Below are 27163 nucleotides of genomic sequence, written 5' to 3'. Positions count from 1 at the left end.
GTGTAAATGCGTTGTCTAAGTGCTTGCCCGAATGCTTATAATATGTTGTTGGTACAGCGCTGCATGTTATGTAAGAGCACTTATCACGGCACTCACTTGACAGTGCATGAGCGCATCTTGCAGAGAGAGCCGCCAGGTCTCCAGCATCTGCGCCACGCGTTCCCAGCGCTGGTTCAGGTGCCGCAGGCGCTGCCGCAGCTGGCCAACCTCGGCGCTCTTGCCCGGCGTGAATTCCCCGCTGCACAGGTTGATAGAGAGCAGCACTGCCTTGCGGGTCTCCATGCCATGTCGGAGCTCCTGCAAGGGCGACGCACAAGGCAATGCGCGAGCGCGTAAACTCGGGCTAACTTAACAACGGCAAAACGACAGAACACGATTATGAAATGACACGCAAAACTCTCTTTAGATACGCTTTTTTTAACCAAAATTCCAATTGCAGTTTTAACATGTCCCAATGTTTAGAGCGACCATGCAAGGTTCCATCGAATAATTCATTCTAATATCCTTTTAAAAACTGCCACTTATCTAAGTTGTTTGTTGCATGTTATTTAAATTATTTTATTTTAGCCTGCAGAGCTGAAATAAAGCCACTAAAGTAAAATAAATGTAACATAGTGTTTTTTGCGCGCAGTCATTGCTGACCATGCTGAGGCCATCAATTCGCGACACTTGAGAACATGATTTAATTGCGGGTGACTGCCTGGACGCGAACCCAGGATCTTAGCCATTTCAGGCTCAGTGTTCTTCCATGGTATAGGCACCATGAGCTTACAAGACATAAACACATTAGTGTGTTTAAACCTCACCTCTCTCGAGGTGTGTTGACCATATGAGATTTTTGAAAAATAGCTTATTTCATGTCACTTTAAGCAAACTTTTCATATTTCATTAAAATAACAGCTTTTCATAGCCACATGAATAATAACAATAGTAAAACTATGTATAATGATGAAACTTTATTTATACGAACAGCAGCGCAAGACGTTGTTTTCCACTCCACAACAAATCAGACAAAAGCACCGTCACACAATCTGCGTGCATAGGCAAATTGAAATGTGATCCACGACTCATGTCTGATTAACACAAACCATACGAAAGTAAATATCGCGTGGTTTGCGAGGGGCAACCACGCTGCTTATAATTTTTGACACACGTGAGAGTTGACATCTCAGGTGAGCATTCAGCATGAGGATGATGACGACAATAAAAATAATGTTCGATTTACTGCGTGCGCAGAATTCGTACAGCGAGTCCTTAGCATGAGTCAGAGGTGCGGGGCGAAGCTCAAGCATCACTCGAATGCTCTTCCACACAGTTATGTCGATCGCGAATACAAACCTTGAGTTTCTGGATGCGCGCCTCGATGGTCCGAATGTCGGCTGTGGTGTGCAAGCGCTGCAGCTGGCCCAGCTCATCCTCGGCCTGGCTCAGCCAGTCCCAAACAGCCTCCACGTCGGAGTTGAGCTGGTCCCACTGCTGCAGGTCCTGCTGCAGGCGCAGCTCCCTGCCCAGAGCTTGCGCCTCCATGAGCTCCCAGCGCTCGATTACACCTGCGAGAGATGGCAGACAGGAGGGCGAGGGGCCTGAGGACACTCGTTCTTCAAAAATCACATTTTTCTCAAAACATCAGATGTGGATAATGCCAGAGATAATGAAAATGTGTTATTCCCAGTATCTATCATGTCATTAATGCCAAGTGGTCATCTGTAAAGAGCTTTAATTCATTATTAAATATATACAACTTAGGAATATGGAAATAAACATGAAAACAATGATTGTTAATTATACAGCAATGTGATTGCAAAGCATGACTGTAAATATATCATTTTAGCATTTCTCAAATTAACACAATAAATTGCGAGCGTTCTTGACCTAGCGATACGCAGCACGGAAAGGAAAAGATATGTAGATGGGTACCAGAGGACTGCTTTTCAGAGGTGGTAATCACGTCAAGCCCTGGCATCTTGTCGTCCTCGCTGAGCTGCTCGCTGACGCACTTCACCATCTCAATGCTGCTCTGGCATTCGGATAGCAGCTTCACCTGCACGGAAACCACCACCACAGTATGCGTGTGGGTGATGCGCTGCATTGACGTGCATGAAAGTAACATTCCCACGGTCACGAATGAGTGATTGAGTGTGGGGAGGAGAGAGACTGACATAGCCCTTGTACTCGGAGTCGAGCCCGTGCCCAGCTGGTGCGTGGCCACCGATTGCTCGCTCGGCGCGCTGCAGCTGGCGCTCGCTGTCGGTGAGGATGTCACCCAGATCACGTGCGGGACACTCGGCACCGACTGCATCACCTGCAGGTGCACCAGGGGCGCACACATGAACATGAACACGTGTAGTCACACACATACAAAGACAAGGATTATCCTTATAGCCTCAACAGACTTTTGCGGCAAGTGCTGTTAATGAGCGCCTAATGAAGCTGGCACGGCACATGAAGGGGTACCATAACCATGCCTGGCCACCTTTGTCTCCGCAGTGGTGATGTTTACACACTGCAATAGGTACTGATTTGAGACTGAGTCGACCTAGGGGAGGCCCAGGAACAGTTCAAATAATAATCACCGAGCGGGAATTGAACTCGGGTTGCCAGGCTCGTAATGCAACTGCGACACTACCGCTCTCAAAATATACATGTACAACAACAACCGCCATTCGCCACTAAGTGCTGGTGACGTGACCACGGCGCTTTTGGCAGGCTAAGTGCACTTTAAGGCAACGTGAAGTGTCGAACGCTCGCTGTGAGGCCACGGGACAGACCCAGGTGCACGGGTTGACTGACTGAAATGACTGGCCGATGCACCACCTTTGCCCCCTACTGTGCCAACTTGCTATGTTTTAGCTGCCTGGTGCTCTGCTCGTTGTTGTGAGCGTCGCTCCTCTGCCCTCCGTTGGTGCTGGAGGGTGACTGCCTCCAACTGCCTAGTAGCATCTTTCACGAGCCTCCTCCACAGAGGCCAATCTTGACACCGTTGGTACCAGTCATTGGCAAGCCCACTCAGTTCCACATCCTTGTACCACATCACTGCATCTCTTCTCTTGCCCATGCCATGACCATTTAGTCCCCTCTATCCGGGTGAACAAAAGCTTTTTAGGCATGCAGTGGCTGGACATGCGGGCTACATGACCCAGCCAACGCAGCCTTGCCTGCCGGAGGAGCACACCGATGGGACTTTGTCCAGATCTTTCAAGGATTTGTGAGCTCATCACACAATCCAGTCTGGTTAAACCCAGGATGAATCGTAGGCAGGCCAGCCCAAATGTTTATAACCGGCTAAGATGTTCCATTAGAGGGGTCCACATTTCGCAAGCATACAGAAGGGAGAACATGACCATGGCCAAGAAGCCCCGAAGCTTTGTGTGGTGTGACAGACCAGGTAGCTTCCACACAGTGTTACGCAGCCGATGAAAAGATAATGCCGCTCGACTGATTCATGTATACATATACAAACATACATACAAGCACCACATAGGCACATATGGCTACACACACAGAAATGTACACAAATACACATGCGCACAGACACACAGATATACACACAGATGTACACAAATATATAAACACCAGCAGAAGCATAGATACACACACACATACACAAAGGAACATGCACAAACATATGTATGTACACCAAAGACAGTGAGCCCCTGTACAAAGATCTCTCGTATAGCCTCAATAGACCTTTGGGGAAAGTGCTGTTAGCGAGCACCGATGAAGGCCAGAACGGTACACAAGGGGGTGGGTAGCCAGCACTACAGCCGACCACCTTTGTCTCTCTACGGGAAATGTTTGCACCACATACTCATTTGAGGCTGAGTCGACCTAGGGGGTGCTCAGGACCAGTTCAGATAATTGTCACTGGTGTTGGCCGTGAGCGGGAATCAAACTCGGGTCACTGTATTCATTGTGTAGCACGCTAACTACTAGACTACTGCTCCCCACCACACAGACAAGACAAGTTCCTCCATATAGCCAAAACAGACTTTTGGGGCAAGTGCTGCTAGCGAGCACCTAGAAAGGCCGACACAGCACACGAGGCAGTGGGTGGCCGACTTTGTCTCCCGAGTGGCGATGTTTATGGAATGCACCAGGTACTCATCTGAGGCTGAGTCTACCACACAGACAAAAATACAAACACACACTACACAAACCCATGTGAAAAAACAAACACGCAAAGGCATGACAGAAATGTCTCTAGACCACATCAGACCCCAAACACAACACATGGCAGCAACCACCAACTTCCCACAGCCTGAATGCACTAATGTGAAATAAGTTAGCTTTGTCACATGTCCAACATGGAGATATTTTTAAATACTTTAGTTAAAACTATCAAAACGAAGAGGTACATATACATACTAAACACACACAAATGTTATTGCGTACAACTGTTTCATACTAGAAAGGAGCAGCGCATGCCTTGCATGCTATACACACACATGGCCAGTTTATACCTAGACTGCGAATCATCATCAGCTATGATCTATCCACTCCATTGGAACCTCCTTTGCCAGTAGCAAAATATGATAATTGTTTTTTACCCTTTATCTGGCAACAAAACTGACACCTTTTTTACAAGGAGTCATGTTTGCATTAACCACAATACCTGCGGTCAGAATGCAAACAAAAAACACAACTCTGATAGTGTATGCACTGTCCTTGAAATTGATTGGTCCACGCCCGAGACAGCTTTCCTTAGAGCCTAGTCTCTAAATGCTTACCCCGAGCTCTCATACTCTAATGGTGCATTGTCTTTGAGTTGTGCGCCTTTTGGCGTCATCTGGTCCAACACCATGTGAGACTAGGCTCTAAGGAAAGCTGTCTCGGGTGTGGACCAATCAATTTCAAAGACAGTGCATACATTATCAGAGATGTGTTTTTTGTTTGCATTCCGACCGCAGGTATTGTGGTCAATGCAAACATGACTCCTTGTAAAAAAGGTGTCAGTTTTGTTGCCAGATAAAAGGGTAAAAAACAATTATCACGATCTATCCACTGTTAAATGAAGACCTCCCCAAGCTGTCGGCTTCCATCGCAGTCTCACGCACACAAGCCGATCCCACCTCTGAATCTCCACGTTGAATGTCCTCTCGGGCATTCCCCTCCTTAGTGTGCCACTTTAGGGTTAGTCTCGACCGCCAGCCATCATCAATTCCTGCGACGTGTCCTGCCCAAGCCCATGGTGGCGAGATGTTAACTACCTTGCCTGGTTTACGAATCAGAAAATGTATTTATGCTGGATGAATCTGATGAGCTGTAAACCTCTTTTTCACAGATGTCCAGTAATGTGGGTCAGAACGTTACAACAGCAAACAATACAACAACACGATAGGAATTAAAAGTATAGGAAAGGTAAGCAAATCACTAAAATAATTTCATGTTTATTTTACCAGGTAAAGCCCACTGAGCGATTAGTTTATTTTTCAGAAGCAACCTGGCCACAAATGATAGCTCAATGAAGTGGCTTATCAGGAGGACGTTGGTTTGAGCCCGACCCTGACACCTGTATATTTGGAGTTTGGATATTCTCCCCGTGGTCGCATGGATTTTTCTTCGGGTCCTCCAGTTTTTCCCTTCACATTTAGAATCAGGCATTTAGAGTATTTGGCTGCTATAAATTTCCACGTGATGAGCCACTTCGTTGAGCTATCATTTGTGATGGTCAGATCGCTTATGAAAAAAAGATAATAGCTACGTGGGCCTTACTTGGTAAAATAAACATAGTTAATAGTCAGTAGTAAGTTAGTACTTTGTTAATCTAAGCAGTGTTCTTCAGTTTTTGCTGCGTTTTGAGCATTTCTTCACTCAAGCCTTCGCCTCGCTTTGCCGTGTGCACCTTCAGGAGATAACTTAGGTCATTTCGCCAAGTTTTCATATTTAATTTATATTCTGTATGTCTAGTCAGTCGGTCCGTTAATTTCAGCTACGTCCCATTGAGCTTAGGAAGCTCCTTTTCAATGGTGCCCAGGACAAAATGGTTGCTAAGTATTGATGAGTCAACAGACTGCAAGGCAAACAGTACACAAAGTATTGGCTGTCGCCTGATGAAGCTAGTTGTAATCACTGGCAAAACGTCGTACTCAGATTGTAAATGTTGTGGCTTGGCTCTCCAACACACCGGTGTGCTGTACAAGTAACGAATTGGCATGTTCTGTTTACGTGACAAACCTTACTAATTTGCTGTGTCGGGTGGTGGCGAGTTTAACGACACATTTATATATTTATACGCAATCTAACCCAAAAAACATGTGTTATTGAGTACACAAGTATTAAACACTGGGTAAGATTACAGTACCAAGTTCAGCTCCTGAAGATGCCCGCAGTAATGTGTGCTGACAGCGTGAAAGAAAAAATGCTCAACACGCATCCCAACTTGGATTACAAGCAGCTCACCCATATATCGTAAGGCTGTGAATATAAATCAGGGCTGTGGATATACGTCAATTCCAGACACACAGCCATCAAATTCAGCATGGAAGTGAAAAAGGATGGCAAGCTACCATTCCTGGATGTTTTGATTGAGAAGAGACCTGATGGCTCGTTGGGACATTCTGTCTACAGGAAAGCCACCTACACGGATGCCTATCTAAAGCCTGACTCCCACCACCATCCAGCCCAGAAGAATTCCCTCATCAAAACACTACACCATAGGGCCTATTGCATCTCCGACCAGCACCACCTAGCTAGTGAGCTGGAGCACGTACACTAAGCCCTCAGGATGAATGGATATTCTGACTGTACACTCCGCAAAGCTGTCTCCCCAGCCATGGGGAGACAACCATCTGACGACCAAATCAAACCCATCACCTTGCCATACATAGCAGGGGTTACCAAAAAGATTTCCAAAATCTTAAACAAACACAAGATCCAGGTTCGTTTCAACACAGTACACAAAATCCGTGATTTGATCCCATCTGCAAAGGATGTGATTCCTGACATGCAATTTCCTGGTGTCTACAAACTAAGTTGTGGCTGCGGTAGCAGTTACATTGGGGAATCGAAACAACATGTCTCGGACCGTGTCCGCGAACACAAGGCAGATCTGAAGCACGGTAGGACCAATACCCCTGCCATTGCGGATCATTGTTTTAACGCTGTGGGCACACACGAAATTGATTTTTCCAAGACGAAGGTACTCTGCAAACCCACTGGCTATCATCAGAGATTTGTTCATGAAGCCATCCAGATATATAAACACAGACACAACTTTAACCGAGAAGATGGGTACAAATTGAGCAATCATTGGAAGGACGTGATTAACCAAGTAAAGTCTTAACTTGCTGTGATGTTTCCATCCTTCCTGTGATTTTAGCTGACTCTCTGAGTTGCATTATTAGGTTGGATGTCTTTGTATTGACGAGCTGGATGTCCTTCTCGCTCAGTCACCGATGCTACGACATACTAGGCAAGTCACCGATGCTTCGGCATACAAAGCTCGTGCATTGATATGTTAACCACTCACAATACAATAGCCACTTCCACAGCTTCAGGCAGATCATCTCTAGCCCCGTCCTCTTACCCTGAGGCTGGACCCATCTCAAGCCTACATAAGACCTTGTTTCAGTAGCTTTCTCTCTCTCACCTGAAGACGGGCGCTTGTGTTGCGATCGAAACGTCGTGATCTATTAATAATTTACGTGCCTATGTGACTTTACCGAAAGAACCACAGTATTTGTTAGGTTCAATGATAAATTACTTTTATTTTCAAGTTCTTAATACAAATGCACTCCAGCCTGCTCTCGTCCACCTTATTATTGAATCAGTTTTATCCCAGTCTCCCTGAAATAATTTCCCTACATATACACACTCTCATGTGTTTTTTGGCTGTGTCCCTGCAACAGATGTCTTCAATTGTTTAATTAACTTGTTGTACGTGACAATTTGTTTTGCTGATGTTTATCTTGAGCACCAACTTCACAGCCTTTATATTATTTTACTTCCAATTGTTTTATGATGACGATGCATTCAGAAAATTTGAGGACACTCGATATTTTCTCCTATTTATGTTTATCCCTTAATTTCTCGATTTTTTTTTATTTTCATAAAACATCTGTTTTTGTGAATACCTTTGGTAAAAAGTGGGTCTCCTTGTGTGATCCCTCATTTTAATATGTAGAGTACTGTTATATTTTTTCATGCAATCCCACTGTGGCTGTTAACTTTATTGTTCATGGTTGTTATTATTTATACTGTATATACATATGGGACTTTTGGATTGTGAGAGCTTGGATGACTGCATCAATTTCCACCGAGTCAAATTCCTTTTCATATTCCCCAAAGGGCTGCCAACTATGAATGTGACATTTAACGTACAGTTGAAGTACTCGCAATTGAAATGGCTAAAAGCGTAGAAACGTGGATGGTTTTACAGGCGTGCCATTCAAGATAATTTCACAGTTTCGCATGCAGACACACTGTTAGAGATCAGGACACACAGTTAGAGATGATTTTCTAGCACCTAGAGCACTGGCTCGAAAACACCAGTCCTTAGCAGCCATCACGATGCTGCGTTCATAACTTCCAATGCAGTTCGTCCCGATTAATGTAATTCCTTGGGGTGTTATCAAGTGCATGGAACTTAAAACAACTGTTCACCCCAGAGTAACTCCACTTTGTTTCCAGATTTAATTTCAGGAGGGTCTTGATCGCAAGTTTTTATCAATTTCATGAGTAATTTGCATTATTTAAGCATATATAATGAGATATAAATAAACCAAACCCTTCGCTAACAGGTCAGATAATTTATTTATTGTACAATCTTAAAAAGGTGCGTCATACCTTAAGTCTTGATAAAGACTTAAATAAAAAAAGTCAGGCTGACAAGTAGGGTTAGCTGCAACTGGTCTAAGGACTGAGTTGAAGAGCATTTGGTCAAGCGGATAATGAAAATGCACGTTAACATGCGTATCTGTGCTCCAAAGCAGAGGCCATTTTTAGCATTTGCTCAGTTAGCCACACAAAGGCCTCAGGGCTTTCAGGAATGACTACATCTGCAAAAACATAAGCAGTATTCAAATAGTGTAAACACTTCGGGAATAAAATCTGTTTCATATTTAAAACTGCCTATAATAAAAACAGAACTGTCACTAAGAGGCCAAGTAAACGTTTTATTTGATGTTATAAATATGAGCGGGAAAAACTGTATTAGCATGCCATTTTGTAAGTATTCAAACCGCATTATTGAAGTGTATGATTCATGTCCATGGCAAGCAGTTGCAGCATGCATGCATGCTTCTTATAATAAAGTGATGCAGACTCTAGAGCAGTCAAATGTGAACCAACGCTTCTCAGAATGACTTATATGCATCGATGCCTGGAACACAAAGCTCGAACGCTCACACAGTCTCACCCGAGAGGCCGCTGCGCGAGTAGTAGTCCGACACCTCGTTCTCCTCATCCTCGCCGCCCGCCAGACGCTCGTCCAACAGCAGCCGCTCCGCCATGGAGGTGGAAGCATCCAACTCCTTGCCGATGTCATAGTTGTCCCACTCCAGGGGTAGCGAGTCGATGCTGGCCGGTGTATCCCGTCCCGAAGGGCCCCTCTCGCGCTCCAGTCTCGACTGCGACAGGCTGTGCGAGCTCTCAGGGACTGAGGGGTCTCTGAGTCTTAATGGCAGAAGGCTGTGTGAGCTGTCAGGGTACAAGTGATCCCCGTAGCTCCTGAGTGGAGAGTGTGAAGACTCGCCGGCAAAGCGCTCCCCGTTGTCACCCAGCAGGGCCCCAGCATCTACTCCTCGTGCGTGCTGCGCCGGTGAGCCAGGGCTACGGGATGCAGAAGATGGCTCATCTTCATACCAGGACATGGAGTACGGCTCCCCCACCTCCCCCAGCTCCTCCACAGCCTCTTCTGCTGCCTATAGGCAACAGCACGCAAAGACACATGCTGTAGTTGTCCACTTTATTTGTGCATTTTGGTTAACAGAAGACTGAAGCTATTGCTATGAAGATATGAGCCTATCTAATAAAAAAAGAATTATACAATTATTTAGCCAGGTAAGCCGTCCTCAGTCTCATGACACTTTAGGGGGATCCTGCATTGGGATATTTGGCTCATTTTTATTAGTGTTTTGGACCTGTTAGAAAGTGGCCTTATTCTCACACAATGGACTGTAGACACAAAATGCATTCTCACTTTCAAACAGACTGCAGCCACACATTGAACAATCATGCAGGTGCCTTGCCAGCCGAATGCAAATTATATTGAGAAATAATCACATTCAACCACTATATACATTTAAAATGTTAACATTGTTACAACATGGACCTGTCCTGTTTAAGCCCATATTTAATAATAATAATAATTACATTCATCAAGGAGCTCATATCTGTCAAATTCATTGTACCCACGTGTTCCTGCTTTGGTTTACACCTGAAATAAACCACCGAGTGTACAGAGCTGCATGCTGCCGTGCGCGGGCACGTCAGTGCCGTGTTGCCTTTTGATGGCACTGACCATGGCGGTGGTGGTCAGCTTGCGCAGGTAGCGCTCCACCCGGCCGAACACCTCGGCGCAATAGCGGCGCAACTCCTCCAGCTCGTCCTCCACGACGGCGCTGTCACCCGGCTCGCTGCGCGCCATCAGTCGCTGGCCCATGTCCTCAAGCCGGCCCAGCTTGCAGCGGTTCAGCGCAATCTCCTTCTGGAAAGCCTGCACGGAAAATCTCACACGCTTAGTGTCCATGATAAGACCCAGCGGTCGTGATACAAGGAGTCTCTCTCTGCTCAAATGTGCACTGGGCCAGTACTCATCTATGTTTTACCGCCACGTGGGTTTTTGAGGTTGTGTTGTGTAAGCTCTTCGTTGTGTGTTTTTTTGGGTTGTGCTGTTGTTCGGCATAATGTCTGATATTTATCTCTCTTTTTCAGATTTCAGTTCCTAAAGAGGCTCTCGGAAACATCGGAGAGCTACTCATCTCTCTACGTGGCCTGGAGCGAGTGGTGAAAATTCGATATTTCCACTGTGTGAGCCAACCTCTTTACAGGAAGACCACCGTTGGCTTCTTACTCAGTGGCACTTATTTTATAGACCCCAAACGGACAATCGTTGACACCTCAGCTGGGATTTGAACTCGGACCCTTCAGAATGTGAGCCTGCTCACCTGGAGCTGCCGGATCTTGGCCGGGGTGCTACACTCAGAGAAGTGCTCCACGTTGGTGAGCTGCAAGTCCATCTCGGTGAGCCACACCAGCACGCTCTCGCGCGACGCCTCAAACTCCTCGCGCTGCCCAATGAAGTGCTGCCAGGGAAATGAAGAACCACGATGATATACCAGAGTCATGGTTTCTGGCTCTCCATGATGTCACTGGGATTGACGTTGCAGCATAAAAAACAACGTAGTTTAGCCGCAAATTTAAAAATCTCCTCTTAGTTTATGTGATTACAGTTTTATCCAGTTACATAAAAAACATCACGTCCTCATGGTATTTGTATCTTTTAACTTACAGTTTTAATCACAAACCTGAGGAAGAATACAACCTTACATGTTTTCTTTAACTAGGATTTTGATCAAGCCAAAGCAACAACAACTCATTTGAATTCAATAGACACAAATGTTATTTCAGCATTTTCAAATGTCACGGTGCCATTGCACAACATTTGGGCCTTTGAATCACAAGTGTAATTATACACAGTGGAGCGTGGAGTGGTGATGCCAGTGTCTATGGAAGCAACATTCACAAATATATTTTTTTAAAGCAGCTCAACTGTTGTCGACACAAGCAGAGTGACATATTTGGCCGACACTATTATGTTTCAGCAATTGCGCAGAAACTAATTAATATAAAAAAACATTATGCCTCACATTTGTTGACTATTAAAAGGAACCTAACCCAATGGAAATTGATGTGTTCATCCATGATGTTGCCAACTAAAGCCTAAATGAAAAAACTTACAAACAAATATTTGAATAAAATGTGATACTGAAATTGCACGAAGTAACAAAATAAGCGTGACACAAAGGTTTTAGACAATAAAAAACATTTTCACCAAAATTATTTACAGCAACAAGATGTTTTTTTTTTCTTGTGAAAACGGGATTGGAGACAAAGGTGTGAACAAAAATGGAGAAAGTTTGAACCACCTCAGATATGTTGATGAACAGGTCATTACAACCAAAGGAAATCAATTCGAGTTCAGCTTCGACAGGTTTAAGTCTATGGTTAAAAACTGACTTCCTCTCTGCTCGTTACGCATTCATAGCCGTGCCTCTCCACCACGGCGCACAAGGAGTTCGTACGTCGACGCCCTGACAGACTAGGCCTCACCCGCAGCCTGCGCAGGATGATGGCGACGCGCTTCTGTAGCTCGTCCCAGCGCTGGTTCCCATCCAGCACCATGTGGCGTAGGCGCGAGGTGCTGTCCGTGCGGCTCTCGCGTGCCAGCCGCCGGTACTGCTTGTTGATGAGCTCTAGCTGTGTGAGGCTCTCATGCACCTGCCGCTGGAACCCCTGCCAGGCGCACGAGATACACCAGCCACGTACGAGTTATATTGTCAGTGCGGTGTGTCATCTCCATTGGCACGTCCTGAGCTAACGGTGGAAATTCATCGTTAATACGGCATAAACTACTGTCTCTGAAGAAAAACAATTGTTGAAATTATTATCATCATCATCATCATCAATGATTAAACGTTGTTTTAAACAAGATATATTCAGATAATAATTATTCAACCCTGTAGCATGACCCTGTTGGGGGGGGGGGTATACACAAATGAAGGTAATGGTAAACAAACGTTTCTAATTGATCAGGGGCCTCTGCATGGAGGGCTCAGCCCTATCCAGACCCCCTGATGCTACACGGCTGCTTATGATCCTTATGTAGCGACATCGTTGGATGTCGCTGTGTGCGTGGCCAGCCTGCCAAAGGCATGCCACACAACGTACTGCTATCAAGGACGCCACCAAAGGCGGATGCAGTACCGGGCCTAGCGGTGCTCGAAGTGCACGGACTGCCAGCCACCAGGGACACCCTTCGCTGGGCGCAATGCCAGCCCTAGTGGATAGGCCATGGCACTCGGGTTGACCCCGGGGGACACGTGACTGGGGGCGTCCACCCGGGGACCCCCAAAAGGGTGGCTGGGGGGGACCACGTGTCCAGGAGGAACCCTTCTCGAGAGTTCGAGAAGGGGGTCGTGACCAGGGGTGGGGCAAGCCCCGCCACGGGGATAAAAGCCGATCTCCTAGTGGGACTAAGCGCTGTTGTCATCCCGAAGAATCTACGTGCTGCTCTCCGCCGGAAGAGAAGATCAACACAGGACCCGGACCCAGGCTGGGGTCCCGTCCGTCGTAGCTACTCTCAATAGAGTTAGCGTAGTTATCCCGGTGGACCACCACCGTAGTTAATATCTGGTAAAGGGGCACTTACCCCTTTGTGTTAACGTGTTGATGTTAAATCAATGTGTTGCAACGTACGTCTTATTGTCCGTTTGTGCCCACTACACGTATATAACTTTGTTTAAGTAAGACTTTTGCATTCCTCAGCAAATATTTTAGGGTCTCAAGATTCCAGTGCATTGAGATGCTGTTATACATTTTAGAATTTTTATCTTGTATGATAAATATGACATTAAGCAAAAACTTAACTTTTTGGTTCATCTGGCCTGCTTCAGAAATATAGTTTGTTAAGGAAAGAGTAATCTATTCCCTCATCAGAAAAATAATTAATTTAATGTTCATATTTAATTAACCTGCAAAATTACACGTACAAAAACATGTATATCAAGATAATACCATAGCCATGTGGGGAGATCTGTGCAATTCTTTCTTATTTCGTTAATATTACTGTTGTAGTATTTCAAGAGGGCATTCTCTTGATACAGGACCGATTTTAATGAACGCACGGACGTGTCATCACCTCGAATTTTTTGAGTTCATCCCGTGCAGCGAGATACACGATGCCTGAAGTGTTGGGGCTGGCGGCCGTGCTCTCGGCCTTCCGAAGCCATTCCTCGAATCGCGAGTAGTCCTCCTGGAACTTCTGCCACATGTGCCAGGTCTCCTCAATCCTGTACAATTCATCACGTGGCAAGAATTGACAAAATCGTTGCAGTGACTCCTTTATTACAACTTTTTACCACCACCAAATCCTGGACTGCTTCACAATACACTCCAAATTCAATGAAACGTTAATCGTGCAGAGCAGTGTCACAGTGATTTTCACTCTGATCCCAGAGACCTGAGTTTGATTCACTCGTTTATCTGGGGGGTGTGATCATGGGTATCCACAGAGAATTGGAATAATTTTCGGAATAACTCCGTTTATCCGTGGTCCCAACCCCGGATATTTGGAAGAGCGCCACCCACCTGTGACACGTGACAAAAACATCACCAAATAGAGCGTGGCCAGCAGGCAAGGACGTGGGGATCCTCTAGGGAATTCTGTGACGAAATTTACGTCACAGAACAAGGTTGCAATCATCAGGTGTTTGCCCCTCAGGCACTAGTCCTGCGGGGTCTCTCCTAACATGATGGGCAAGCGGGCTCCCTTCCCATACCCATCCCTCGGTAGCAATTGCCCACCTGTGGCAGCACTTGCATTGCTTTGCGAGCAGTGCTACATTTGTGCATTTTTAAACGCATACTTTCTAACGTGTTCAGGTGGAAAAGTGTTGTGTTTTTCAAATGCATGTCTGCCGAAAACAATTCCCTTTGTGCAAAATAAAAGAAAAGTGTGTTTTTCAAGTTTACTTAGGTATATGAACCTCAAACCAAGGCAGTGAGACTTAAGAGCTGCAAGGTATAATGCAGGTACAGTCAAGCACCTCTCTCACAATAATTCTCCCATACGCAACACAACCTTGTTTGGCAATATGGACCTCCCTAGTATACGATTCTAAATGGGCCAAATTACAGATTATCTGCGTTGAAGGTCGATGTGAGCATTCTTCAAGGGACCCCATCAGCCACCCTCCTGCATCGTACTTGTACTTGCGGTCCATGGACATGGTGCAGATGTTTCGCCATCGGCGGTCGAGGTTGCGAGTGGCCTGCTGGATCGAGTCGCACTCCGTCTCGGTGGCGCACGCATCGCAGTCGTGCAGCAGCACCTCGCACAGGCTCAGCACGGAGCCCACGCCCGCGCTGTGCTTCTCGATGTCTCGCTGCAGTTGCTGCACATGGGGAAGGAGGCACTACAAAGTAACTTCCTGTGTCTCCCCCCCAACCCAAAGAAAAGCTTTGTATGAAACGTAGCCCATGCGACAGAAGCCCAGGGCTTAATTTCTCATTGAATATTTTCTGGGACATTGGTGAACTGGAGTGGGCATGTGATTTATTAGTCACAGCTATAGCAAGATGTATTATGGATTTGGTGTGCCGTATGTGGAAATTTATTTTCTGGGTCACTGACCCAGAAAGATCTGGCTGAAATCAAGCACCAGGGTGTCATATGCATGTGTGGATCCGCATGGCGGTGCTAAGTTGTACGTATGTTGAACTTCTTTCGCACAGTGCATAGCCAACCGTGCTAATCGGAGGTGCGCTGTGGTGGTGAGTGGCGAGGGGGCGAGTATCTCGCGCGCGCGTGCAAGCGGCTGACCTGCTGCTGCCCGAGCTGGCGTTGTATTTCGCGGCGTTCGCAGCTCTCGTAGACGAGGGGCCGGGACAGCTCGGCCTCGATGTGGCTGAGCCAGGATCGCAGGCTGCTCATGTTGCGCTCCAGCTGCTGCACGGCCACCAGCGTGTCCCTCAACTTCTTCACCCTGCAGTGGCCATGGGCCGGGCCCACCCACGTACGCACGCACGCCAAGCATCAGCAGGAGCCAGAAACGCAGCCCCTGTGTCTGCGCTACAACAACATGCGGGGTGACCTCACTTCAGAGGCGACCAGGGCCACTGCTGCACACATGTGGCCTTGGTAGCATAAGAAACGGCTCGAGATGGAGGACATTGCAGAATGCAGCCTATTGTTTGTATGGTGCGTGTTTGTGAAACTTCAAGGTAATTCCAAACTGAAAAGCACCTGAATATGAATTCTCATTGTGAAGTGTCTCTTCACTGGAATGTAATTCCACATAGTCTTCTCTGAGAGTAAACACATTCAATGATGCTTTAATGGGCCATTATTTAGTCTGCCCTCAAATGTTAGACGTTGAAAAACACTGCATAATTGAATATGGTTCATGAACAAATTGCACATTGCCTTGGCATAACTTTATATTTAAAAAAACAGCAGTTACATAACGTACCATTCCAACTGTGTCGTGTACTGTATTAATATAGGGCAACGCTGAACAGCCACAAAAACTATTAACCAGAAATGACGAATGAAGACGGAGTATTTCCAACCGTTCATGATTAGTGTAGCCGAGGCTTAACAAGGAACTGAACACAAGTACGACACCAGGAAAAAGGTCATACATCATAACACAGAAACACAACCTGCGTCACATTCAAACAAGAACCATCTCATGCCTGTCGGTGTCACAGCAGCATTCTGGCAGCTCCTTTGCGTCCCTATGAGGACAGTTGCTGTCCATCGTTAAACATCCAGCGGGAGTTACGCGTCTGAGCGGCAGGCTGCTGGCATCCCATCAGACGAGGAAATCGAAGGAGCAGCTCGACGCAGGAGCAGCTCTAGGTGTAAATCGAGAGCCGGCGGAAGCGCCCGTGTGCGCACGTCGAAGAAAGGCGGTGTGGCCTCGTTAACAGCTGCGTCCCACAGCCACCAGCATGGGCAAGATAGCGGCCGCCCTAAATAACGACGACCGCGTGACTCTTTGCTTGTTATTTTGGGAAGGCGCTGCAGCCTGATAATAATTTGTTTTGCACTCGCCTTGCAACACACGCGGATGGACAGTGCACCAAACTATGCGCTCCTGGGTATGTGGCCAGTCGGTCAGAGTTGTCATTGTGACAGGGCCCTTCCTCCATCCACAAAGCACTACTTTAGTGAGTCGAGGACCCAATGTGCCTCCTGGCTCTGGTGAAACGAGTCGTCATCTGCTCTTGACCTCTCCTCGGCTGCTCAGTGAGCAGACGCTCAACGACTTATTCAGTGACAAAACCAACTTCCCTCAAAAGATGAGGCTAAATCATACATCAGCCACGTTTAAGATGTTGACAAACAACTACAAGTAATAGTGAATGAACATAATTTCCTATGCCACGAGGGTGTTGCTTTTGATTATGTTGGTGTTCATCCACTTTAGTATCTCACGGAAACATTTTAAAGCACCCGTCTTAGGTATGGTGTATTTTGTAAGTCCACAACGCGTGTGAGCTGACTGGAGGTGTGAAAATAAAATGTCACACATTTTTTTCTTTGACACTCTTAACAATCTTTTCAGAAGAGGTATTAAAGAAAGAGCATACGCTTACGCAAAGTGCAGCCTAAAACCAGCCCATTATATATTATTCCATACACTTATCTGCAGTTAACAGGCAAAGCCGTGCGATCTGCTATTTTGATAAAATCCACACGGCCGCAAACCTACTGGCCACAAAACCACTTTGACACTCTCGTACAGTGACTACAGTGCCCTGCAAACTCTTGGAAAATGAAGAGTCCCCAAGCAGCCAAAGAGGACGGTCACGTACAAGAAATACGCCGCTGACGTGGGTGAATTGGAAGGCATTCGTGGACAACGCCAGCGTATATTGCCTGGCAGCTCACCACCCCTCACTCCATCCACACCCCCCAAAAGCACCATCTCTTCTGTAAACACAAAAATTAATACACCAACCGCTTAAAGCTTGAATTAGTAATTAAAAAGAAAGCGAATGGCGTAATTATCGCAGCCGCACGCAGCTGTTTGCAGCCTCGACCGGGAGTCAACAGTCGGATGGGTTATAGATTTGAAGCTTTCGTGACTGCAAGGATTCATATTCTTACATTTTTTCGGTAAAGTCACGTAGGTAAAAAATTAAAATTAATAAAAGTATTTTTTATTATTAATAAAAGTATTTTTTATTTTACTTTTATTAATTTTAATTTTTTACCTACGTGACTTTACCGAAAAAACCTAAGAATATGATAGCTGCATTGATGCAGCTAATTCGGCTGTGACGGTCCCACCTGATGACGGAGACTTGTGTTGCCTCCGAAACGTCGTGAATTTTATTTTTGTTTTGTTTTATTTTACTTTCATTAATTTTAATGTTTTTACCTACGTGACTTTACCGAAAAAACCTGAGAATATGAATCATTGCAGTCACGAAGGCTTCAAATCTAGAACTAAGAATATGAGTCGGATGGGTGCAAGCAAGCAGCCTGCAGCCTGTCCCAAGGCAGCTGTGAACACGACTACTGTACCAAGGCAGCTGTGAACACCAGAGGTGGGACAAAGTCATTGTTGTGCAAGTCACAAGTAAGTCTCAAGTCTTTGCTCTCGAGTCCCGAGTCAAGTCGAGTCAAAGATGAGGCAAGTCCAAGTCGAGTCTGAAGTCATCAAAATCATGACTCGAGTCTGACTCGAGTCCAAGTCGCATGACTCCAGTCCACACCTCTGGTGAACACGACTACTATACCAAGTCAGCTGTGAACACGACTACTATACCAAGGCAGCTGTGAACACGACTACTATACCAAGGCAGCTGTGAACACGACTACTATACCAAGTCAGCTGTGAACACGACTACTATACCAAGTCAGCTGTGAACACGACTACTATACCAAGGCAGCTGTGAACACGACTACTATACCAAGTCAGCTGTGAACACGACTACTACACCAAGTCAGCTGTGAACACGACTACTATACCAAGTCAGCTATGAACACGACTACTATACCAAGACAGCTGTGAACACGACTACTACACCAAGTCAGCTGTGAACACGACTACTATACCAAGGCAGCTGTGAACACGACTACTATACCAAGTCAGCTGTGAACACGACTACTACACCAAGTCAGCTGTGAACACGACTACTATACCAAGTCAGCTATGAACACGACTACTATACCAAGACAGCTGTGAACACGACTACTACACCAAGTCAGCTGTGAACACGACTACTATACCAAGGCAGCTGTGAACACGACTACTATACCAAGTCAGCTATGAACACGACTACTGTACCAAGGCAGCTGTGAACACGACTACTATACCAAGTCAGCTATGAACACGACTACTATACCACGGCAGCTGTGAACACGACTACTATACCAAGTCAGCTGTGAACACGACTACGATACCAAGTCAGCTGTGAACACGACTACTACACCAAGTCAGCTGTGAACACGACTACTATACCAAGTCAGCTGTGAACACGACTACTACACCAAGTCAGCTGTGAACACGACTACTATACCAAGTCAGCTGTGAACACGACTACTATACCAAGTCAGCTGTGAACACGACTACTATACCAAGTCAGCTATGAACACGACTACTATACCAAGGCAGCTGTGAACACGACTACTATACCAAGGCAGCTGTGAACACGACTACTACACCAAGTCAGCTGTGAACACGACTACTATACCAAGTCAGCTGTGAACACGACTACTATACCAAGTCAGCTATGAACACGACTACTATACCAAGACAGCTGTGAACACGACTACTACACCAAGTCAGCTGTGAACACGACTACTATACCAAGGCAGCTGTGAACACGACTACTATACCAAGTCAGCTATGAACACGACTACTGTACCAAGGCAGCTGTGAACACGACTACTACACCAAGTCAGCTGTGAACACGACTACTATACCAAGTCAGCTGTGAACACGACTACTATACCATGGCAGCTGTGAACACGACTACTATACCAAGTCAGCTGTGAACACGACTACTACACCAAGTCAGCTGTGAACACGACTACTATACCAAGTCAGCTGTGAACACGACTACTACACCAAGTCAGCTGTGAACACGACTACTACACCAAGTCAGCTGTGAACACGACTACTATACCAAGTCAGCTGTGAACACGACTACTATACCATGGCAGCTGTGAACACGACTACTATACCAAGTCAGCTGTGAACACGACTACTACACCAAGTCAGCTGTGAACACGACTACTATACCAAGTCAGCTGTGAACACGACTACTATACCATGGCAGCTGTGAACACGACTACTATACCAAGTCAGCTGTGAACACGACTACTACACCAAGTCAGCTGTGAACACGACTACTATACCAAGTCAGCTGTGAACACGACTACTATACCAAGTCAGCTGTGAACACGACTACTATACCATGGCAGCTGTGAACACGACTACTATACCAAGTCAGCTTTGAACACGAATACTATACCAAGTGAGCTGTGAACACGACTACTATACCAAGTCAGCTGTGAACACGACTACTATACCAAGTCAGCTGTGAACACGACTACTATACCATGGCAGCTGTGAACACGACTACTATACCAAGTCAGCTTTGAACACGAATACTATACCAAGTCAGCTGTGAACACGACTACTACACCATGGCAGCTGTGAACACGACTACTATACCAAGTCAGCTGTGAACACCACTACTATACCAAGTCAGCTGTGAACACGACTACTACACCAAGACAGCTGTGAACACGACTACTATACCAAGTCAGCTGTGAACACCACTACTATACCAAGTCAGCTGTGAACACGACTACTACACCATGGCAGCTGTGAACACGACTACTATACCAAGGCAGCTGTGAACACGACTACTACACCATGGCAGCTGTGAACACGACTACTATACCAAGGCAGCTGTGAACACGACTACTACACCAATGCAGCTGTGAACACGACTACTATACCAAGTCAGCTGTGAACACGACTACTATACCAAGACAGCTGTGAACACGACTACTATACCAAGTCAGCTGTGAACACGACTACTATACCAAGGCAGCTGTGAACACGACTACTATACCAAGGCAGCTGTGAACACGACTACTATACCAAGGCAGCTGTGAACACGACTACTATACCAAGGCAGCTATGAACACGACTACTATACCAAGGCAGCTGTGAACACGACTACTATACCAAGGCAGCTGTGAACACGACTACTATACCAAGTCAGCTATGAACACGACTACTATACCAAGGCAGCTGTGAACACGACTACTATACCAAGACAGCTGTGAACACGACTACTATACCAAGACAGCTGTGAACACGACTACTATACCAAGACAGCTGTGAACACGACTACTATACCAAGACAGCTGTGAACACGACTACTATACCAAGACAGCTGTGAACACGACTACTATACCAAGGCAGCTGTGAACACGGCTACTATACCAAGACAGCTGTGAACACGACTACTATACCAAGGCAGCTGTGAACACGACTACTATACCAAGGCAGCTATGAACACGACTACTATACCAAGGCAGCTGTGAACACGACTACTATACCAAGGCAGCTGTGAACACGACTACTATACCAAGGCAGCTGTGAACACGACTACTATACCAAGGCAGCTGTGAACACGACTACTATACCAAGGCAGCTATGAACACGACTACTATACCAAGGCAGCTGTGAACACGACTACTATACCAATGCAGCTGTGAACACGACTACTATACCAAGGCAGCTATGAACACGACTACTATACCAAGACAGCTGTGAACACGACAACTATACCAAGTCAGCTGTGAACACGACTACTATACCAAGACAGATGTGAACACGACTACTATACCAAGGCAGCTGTGAACACGACTACTATACCAAGACAGCTGTGAACACGACTACTATACCAAGTCAGCTATGAACACGACTACTATACCAAGGCAGCTGTGAACACGGCTACTATACCAAGGCAGCTATGAACACGACTACTGTACCAAGGCAGCTGTGAACACGACTTCTATACATCTGCTCCGGGCCGCGCCGTGGGATCGCACGGACGCACAAGGCGCTCTCTGTTGTGCGTGTGACCTCTCGGTGGCCGACCTCACCCCACAGCCCCCATCTCCCCCCCCCCACTGCCGAGGAAAATATCGTCGAATAAACAAACGCAGCTGCTCCCTCGCGTCGTCAACCCCTCCAACTTTCACAAAGCTCGCAAGTCCACCAGTGGAATGTCACCCGTAGGGCACGCGTCTCTGCCGCGAGTTGCAATAACCATGAGAATTCGCACGACCATGCCGACCCCGCCTTCGTTGCGGAGGACTGCCGAGGGCTGTGATTTTAATCGGGTAAAGTAATACGAATCGAACTGAAGCACATCTATATGGCACGCACGCGAATGGACGAACTGCGGTGCTGGAGAGCGCTCGGTGTGCGTTTGAGAAACACGTGTTGAGCGTGAGCCGTTGCGTATACGGTAGACGATGTGCATTGTTTGCCTGCCCCACTCGCAGGCTATTATTATCCGTGAATTGTGCCCCGCTCACCGTTGCCAAGGTCTCAAAGTCAACCGTGCGCCAGGCGCAACGAATACAGCGGCTGTCTAGGACGAAATTTCACAATATTCATTTTATTGGTTCTTTCGGTAAAGTCACGTATAGAGAAAATAATAAAATAAAAATTTAATTACAAATAAAAAAATACAAATAATACATTGAAAATAATAAAAGCAAAAAACCCACGACGTTTCGATCGCAAAACAAGCGGTCTTCATCAAGATGAATTATTATTTATTTAATGTTATTATTTTTATTTTATTTTTATTTTCTATCTACGTGACTTTACCGAAAGAACCAATAATATGAATTCCTGCAGTCACGAAAGTTTTAAGTCAAAATTTCACAATATTCACTTTAAGATTCGAGAGTACTGTATATGTATTTTTAAAAAAGTGCATTTAAAAAATATTTATTTTCAATCCTAAGTTTTCCATATCTTTCCCTCATTTTATAGTAACATCATATCCAAGGGTTCTATATTTGAAGCTTTCGTGACTGCAAGGATTCATACTCTTAGGTTTTTTCGGTAAAGTCACGTAGGTAAAAATAAAAATAGAAAATAAAATAGAAAATAATAGTAATAAATGAAAATAAATAAATTAAATCACGACGTTTCGGAGGCAACACAAGCTTCCTTCATCAGGTGTAAAAAGGCACAGCTAAATAACGTTATTTTGCCTCCGAAACGTCGTGAGTTTATTTATTTATTTTCATTTATTACTATTTTCTATTATTTTTTCTATTTATATTTTTTACCTACGTGACTTTACCGAAAAAACATAAGAGTATAAGATATCCAAGGGTGTTTTGTGGAAGCCCCAGGTTGAATTGTAGGCTATGTGAAGAAAATCAATAAAGCTGGCAGTCAGTGAGCCAGAGGCCCTGATACTCGCTCAAATACACATTCTTCATTAACCCTTGCCGATAACATATAAACACGCATGAGAATTACATTATCGGTAATGGTCCTTTCTCTCAATTGTCCAATATGCCACTTTCATATTTTATTCCTGTTATAATGCGTAGTTAATGAAGAGGTTGGCGAATTTTATTTGTTTCGATTTAAAGCTTTCGTGACTGCAGGGATTCATCTTCTTGGTTCTTTCGGTAAAGTCATGTAAAATGGAAATAAAAAAACATAATAAAATAATAGAATAATACAATATAGTAATATAATAATATAATATATTATTATTTGTTTTGATTATTATTCTTTTTTTTCCCATTCTACGTGACTTTACCGAAAGAACCAAGAAGATGAATTTTATTCGATTCATGATAAGGCACCACTGTCCCACCCCCAGGCAATCCGCTTATTTATAAATGTATGTACCCCCTGACCATGTGCCACTGAAGAGGATTAATCCTGGGCCCACACACCTGGCCGTGAGGAGGTCCTGCAGGTGTCGCCAGCCGTCAGCCACCTTGCTCAGCTTGTACTCAATCTCTGAGGCTGTGCTTTCGCTGCTGGCGCCCATAAGGAGCCGTCCCATTTCGTCCAGATGCACGTGGTGCTGGGCGCCCGCGTTCATCTCCTGCTGGTGTTCCTGGGTGACACGCAGCAGCACAAAGCGCAGCAGAGGCTGTGGCGGTACTCGAGCAGTCGTCTTCCTTGACACAAAGCAGTGCAATCATTTATTTGTGCAAAGCAAGAGCTTTGGATTGTGCAAAAGTGTAGTTGTATACACACACCTTTTGAAGTTTTTCAAGCATCTCCTCAATGCTCACGTCTCCGTTGTGTGTCACCTTGCTCTCCATCTGCCCGAGCCACTCGCACAGCTTTTTGTACTTCTCATTGAACAGGGACCACTTGTTCAGCCTCTCAGTTATCATCTGCTTGCGTAGGGACACCTGAATCGACATTTATAAAATAAGATTATCTCCAGCCCAAAGAGACTCACATGTTCTAGGAGGCCAAAGCTACAGCAGCATATGCAAAATGATACAAGACAAATATCCCTCGTATAGCCTTAACAGACTGTTGGGGCAAGTGCTGTTCACGAGTACCTATGAAGGCCGGCACGGCACAAAAGGGGGTGGGTGGCCAGCACCACGTCCGGCCGCCTTTGTCTCCCCACTGGAGATGTTTACTCATCGCACCAGGAATTAATTTAAGGCTGAGTCGACCTAGGGGAAGCTCTGGACCGATTAAGATAATCGTCATTGGTGTTGGCCATGAGCGGGAATCGAACTTGGGTGGCTGGGATCGTAGTGCAGCGCACCAACTGTTGCACGGCCACTCCTCACGGTATACACAGACACACATAGAACACACCACATACACATCAATCGTTTTTATATATTTGTAACTTACTTTAGCTCAGAAGTATTCATTGCAAAGCAGGGTATATGCTTAAGGCTGGTATTTATTTTCATAGTAAAACTGGGTATTCTGTTACCTTATACGTTGGAAGGTGTTCGTATCATCATGATTAGGTCGGTGATCTTTTTTTCACAAATAGAGAGGGTGTTTTATTGTGTTTGTGGATAGTAATGTGATCCTGACCAAAAAGTCTTAGATAGGAGTAGTGTACTTATATTCATGCAAACGAGGCTTGTCCTCAAACTTACTGACCGGGAGGATGCTCTGATATCCATGGGTGGGTTAATTTAGTCACGTAGAAGGGAAATAATAAAATAATAAAAATAAAACATAATAAAATCATTCTCACGACGTTGTCTTTCTGACAGACCTGTTCTTCACCTGATGACAGCTGCATGCGTTGTGGCCGAAACGTCGTGAGAATTATTTTATTATGTTTTATTTTTATTATTTTATTATTTCCCTTCTACGTGACTTTACCGAAAGAACCAAGAAGATGAATCCCTGCAGTCACGAAAGCTTTAAATCGGGTTAATTTAGGTTATCTTTTTAAGGGGCTCACCTGCTGACCGAGCTCCTCCCACTGGCGCTGAAGCAGCTCCATGCGCTCCTGCAGCCCTGAGATGTCGTCCTCCCCAAAGTGCCGGGCCAGGGCGTCCCTCATGGCGGTCAGCTGGGCTAGCTCGGCCTCCCAGTCCTCCACGCTGCTTTCCAGTTCCTGGGGGCACCATCAAGTGCACGTTGGGCAACTTAAACCTTGGCTTCCCTTGGGAGTGTGAGGCCAGGTTTCATATCGAGTTAGTGAGCATGTTTCTTCCTAGCAGCATTTACTTTAAAAAAAACAAGGAGAACTGCAATGGAAGACAGAAACCGTTTCCTATGATTGAATGTGCATGTGGTGTGGCACATCTAATAGAGGATATGTTTATTGAGATATCGGTCTCAACCTGGGTTTGTTGCTACAATGCCATGGCCTATGACCGTGCTCACCTTGCAGCTGACATTTTCAGATTTGAGGTCATCATGATGCTCTGGCAGAGGGTTTGAAAGTTTGATTTTCAAGCCTCTCAGCTTCTCCAGTGACTCAGCCATTTCTTTCTCACAACTCTCCCACTCCTGTAATAGAGTCATAAGAGCACAATAAAAAATACCATACAACATAAACCGATTTAACACGTAGGCCTTCGCGACCAAATCATCCACAATACAAGTTGTTTGGTTTAGATTGCATAAATATAAATGTGTCGTTAAACCCACCACCACCCGACACAGCCAAATTAGTCTTGTGGATTTGTTCTCCAACACACCGGTGTGCTGTACTAGTAACGAATTGGCATGTTATGTTTACGTGACAAACCTTACTAATTGGCTGTGTCGGGTGGTGGTGGGTTTAACGACACATTTATATTTACGCGATCTAACCCAAAAAAACTGTATTGTGGAAAATAAACGGACATGCAACACGCACCACCAATCCCATAAAAAAAAATATGTTGGTGAACTCTCTGAGACGTAACATTTATCTTTATTGACCACTTTCCTTGAAATGATCTGCACTGTTACGTGATCCAGAAAGTCAGCCATGTTGTCACACCCATGTATTTTTAATGCAACGGCGAGCCAGGCTGACACCAGCCCACCTGCAGGAAAGGCCCGCTGGACGGCCCCCTCTCTGCCAGCGCGCCGCGCTCAGACGGCACTCACCTGCAGAAGTGTGGCAACCTGGCGGCGCCGCTGCTCCAGATGTTTCCCGGCTGCCTTCCAGCTCTGCTGGAATCCCGTGAGCTCGGCCTGCAGCTCCTCCTCCGTGGACGCGTCGGCCGACAGCAACAGCTGCTTGCCCGCCTCCACGCTCACGATGTAGTTCCCTTGCTGCCTCTGGAAGGCCTTCTCACGCATCTGCAGGCCGCGGGAAGACACAGCGTGATGCACAGGCTTCATCAGCGAGGCTTCTGTCCAATGTGGGGCTTAAATCAAGTAATAAAATATGAAGGGTGTGGCTAAACAGATAACATTGCTTGGGCCACGTAGTGACGGACATAGAGTATGCTCTTAATTAACAACGCTGTCGCTAAAATCATATAATAGGCTTACGTTTATATTTTTTTGTATTTTCATAGAATCATAATCCTGGGATGATCTATCCACTGCTAGATTAAAGTCTCTCCAATCCGTCACCATATCTCATGATCCATCTAGCTCCTGTGCACGAGCAAATCTCATCATTCCGTCTTCTTGCAGTGAAGAGCCTTCCTTCCATTAGATTGCATGCGTGAGCTTGCCTGGAGGTCATCAAGGAGTGCGCGGGCCTGCTGCAGGCTGAGCGACCTCGGCGGGAGAGGCTGCGGCCTGGCGAGGTCGGCCCATTGCTCGAGCCTCGCACGCAGTTTGGCAGCGAGCTCCTGGTAGCGCTGCCACTGCGCCAGCAGCCCGTCGATGATGCCTTTTCGTTGCTGCGCCCGCCGCACCACGCCCTGCCACTGGTCGCTCAGCAGCGTCAGCTTCAGGTTAAACTCATCCCTGCGTAC

At 45.9% G+C, this 27163-nt stretch overlaps 1 protein-coding gene across 1 annotated transcript in view; it reads right to left on the bottom strand.

The window, feature by feature from the left end:
* SYNE1 (spectrin repeat containing nuclear envelope protein 1) overlaps positions 1-27163 on the bottom strand; it is a 152118-nt gene that overhangs the window by 6354 nt on the left and 118601 nt on the right. The window contains exons 123-139 of the mRNA XM_078595960.1: positions 26918-27155; positions 26340-26534; positions 25626-25751; positions 25198-25353; positions 24005-24163; positions 23693-23859; positions 15542-15704; positions 14926-15113; positions 13859-14009; positions 12271-12453; positions 11106-11243; positions 10460-10654; positions 9356-9860; positions 2160-2302; positions 1918-2041; positions 1339-1550; positions 97-297 (exon numbers count right to left, since the gene is read on the bottom strand). Of these exons, the coding sequence (XP_078452086.1) occupies positions 97-297; positions 1339-1550; positions 1918-2041; positions 2160-2302; positions 9356-9860; positions 10460-10654; positions 11106-11243; positions 12271-12453; positions 13859-14009; positions 14926-15113; positions 15542-15704; positions 23693-23859; positions 24005-24163; positions 25198-25353; positions 25626-25751; positions 26340-26534; positions 26918-27155 (3244 nt within the window). The remainder of the gene's footprint in view (positions 1-96; positions 298-1338; positions 1551-1917; positions 2042-2159; positions 2303-9355; positions 9861-10459; positions 10655-11105; positions 11244-12270; positions 12454-13858; positions 14010-14925; positions 15114-15541; positions 15705-23692; positions 23860-24004; positions 24164-25197; positions 25354-25625; positions 25752-26339; positions 26535-26917; positions 27156-27163) is intronic.

This window comes from Lampetra planeri, chromosome 7, assembly GCF_965212315.1.
Source record: "Lampetra planeri chromosome 7, kcLamPlan1.2.h2, whole genome shotgun sequence".
Classification (NCBI taxonomy): Eukaryota; Metazoa; Chordata; class Hyperoartia; order Petromyzontiformes; family Petromyzontidae; genus Lampetra; species Lampetra planeri.
Note: the sequence above shows the minus strand (reverse complement) of the source record. Positions and strands in the feature narration are given on the sequence as shown.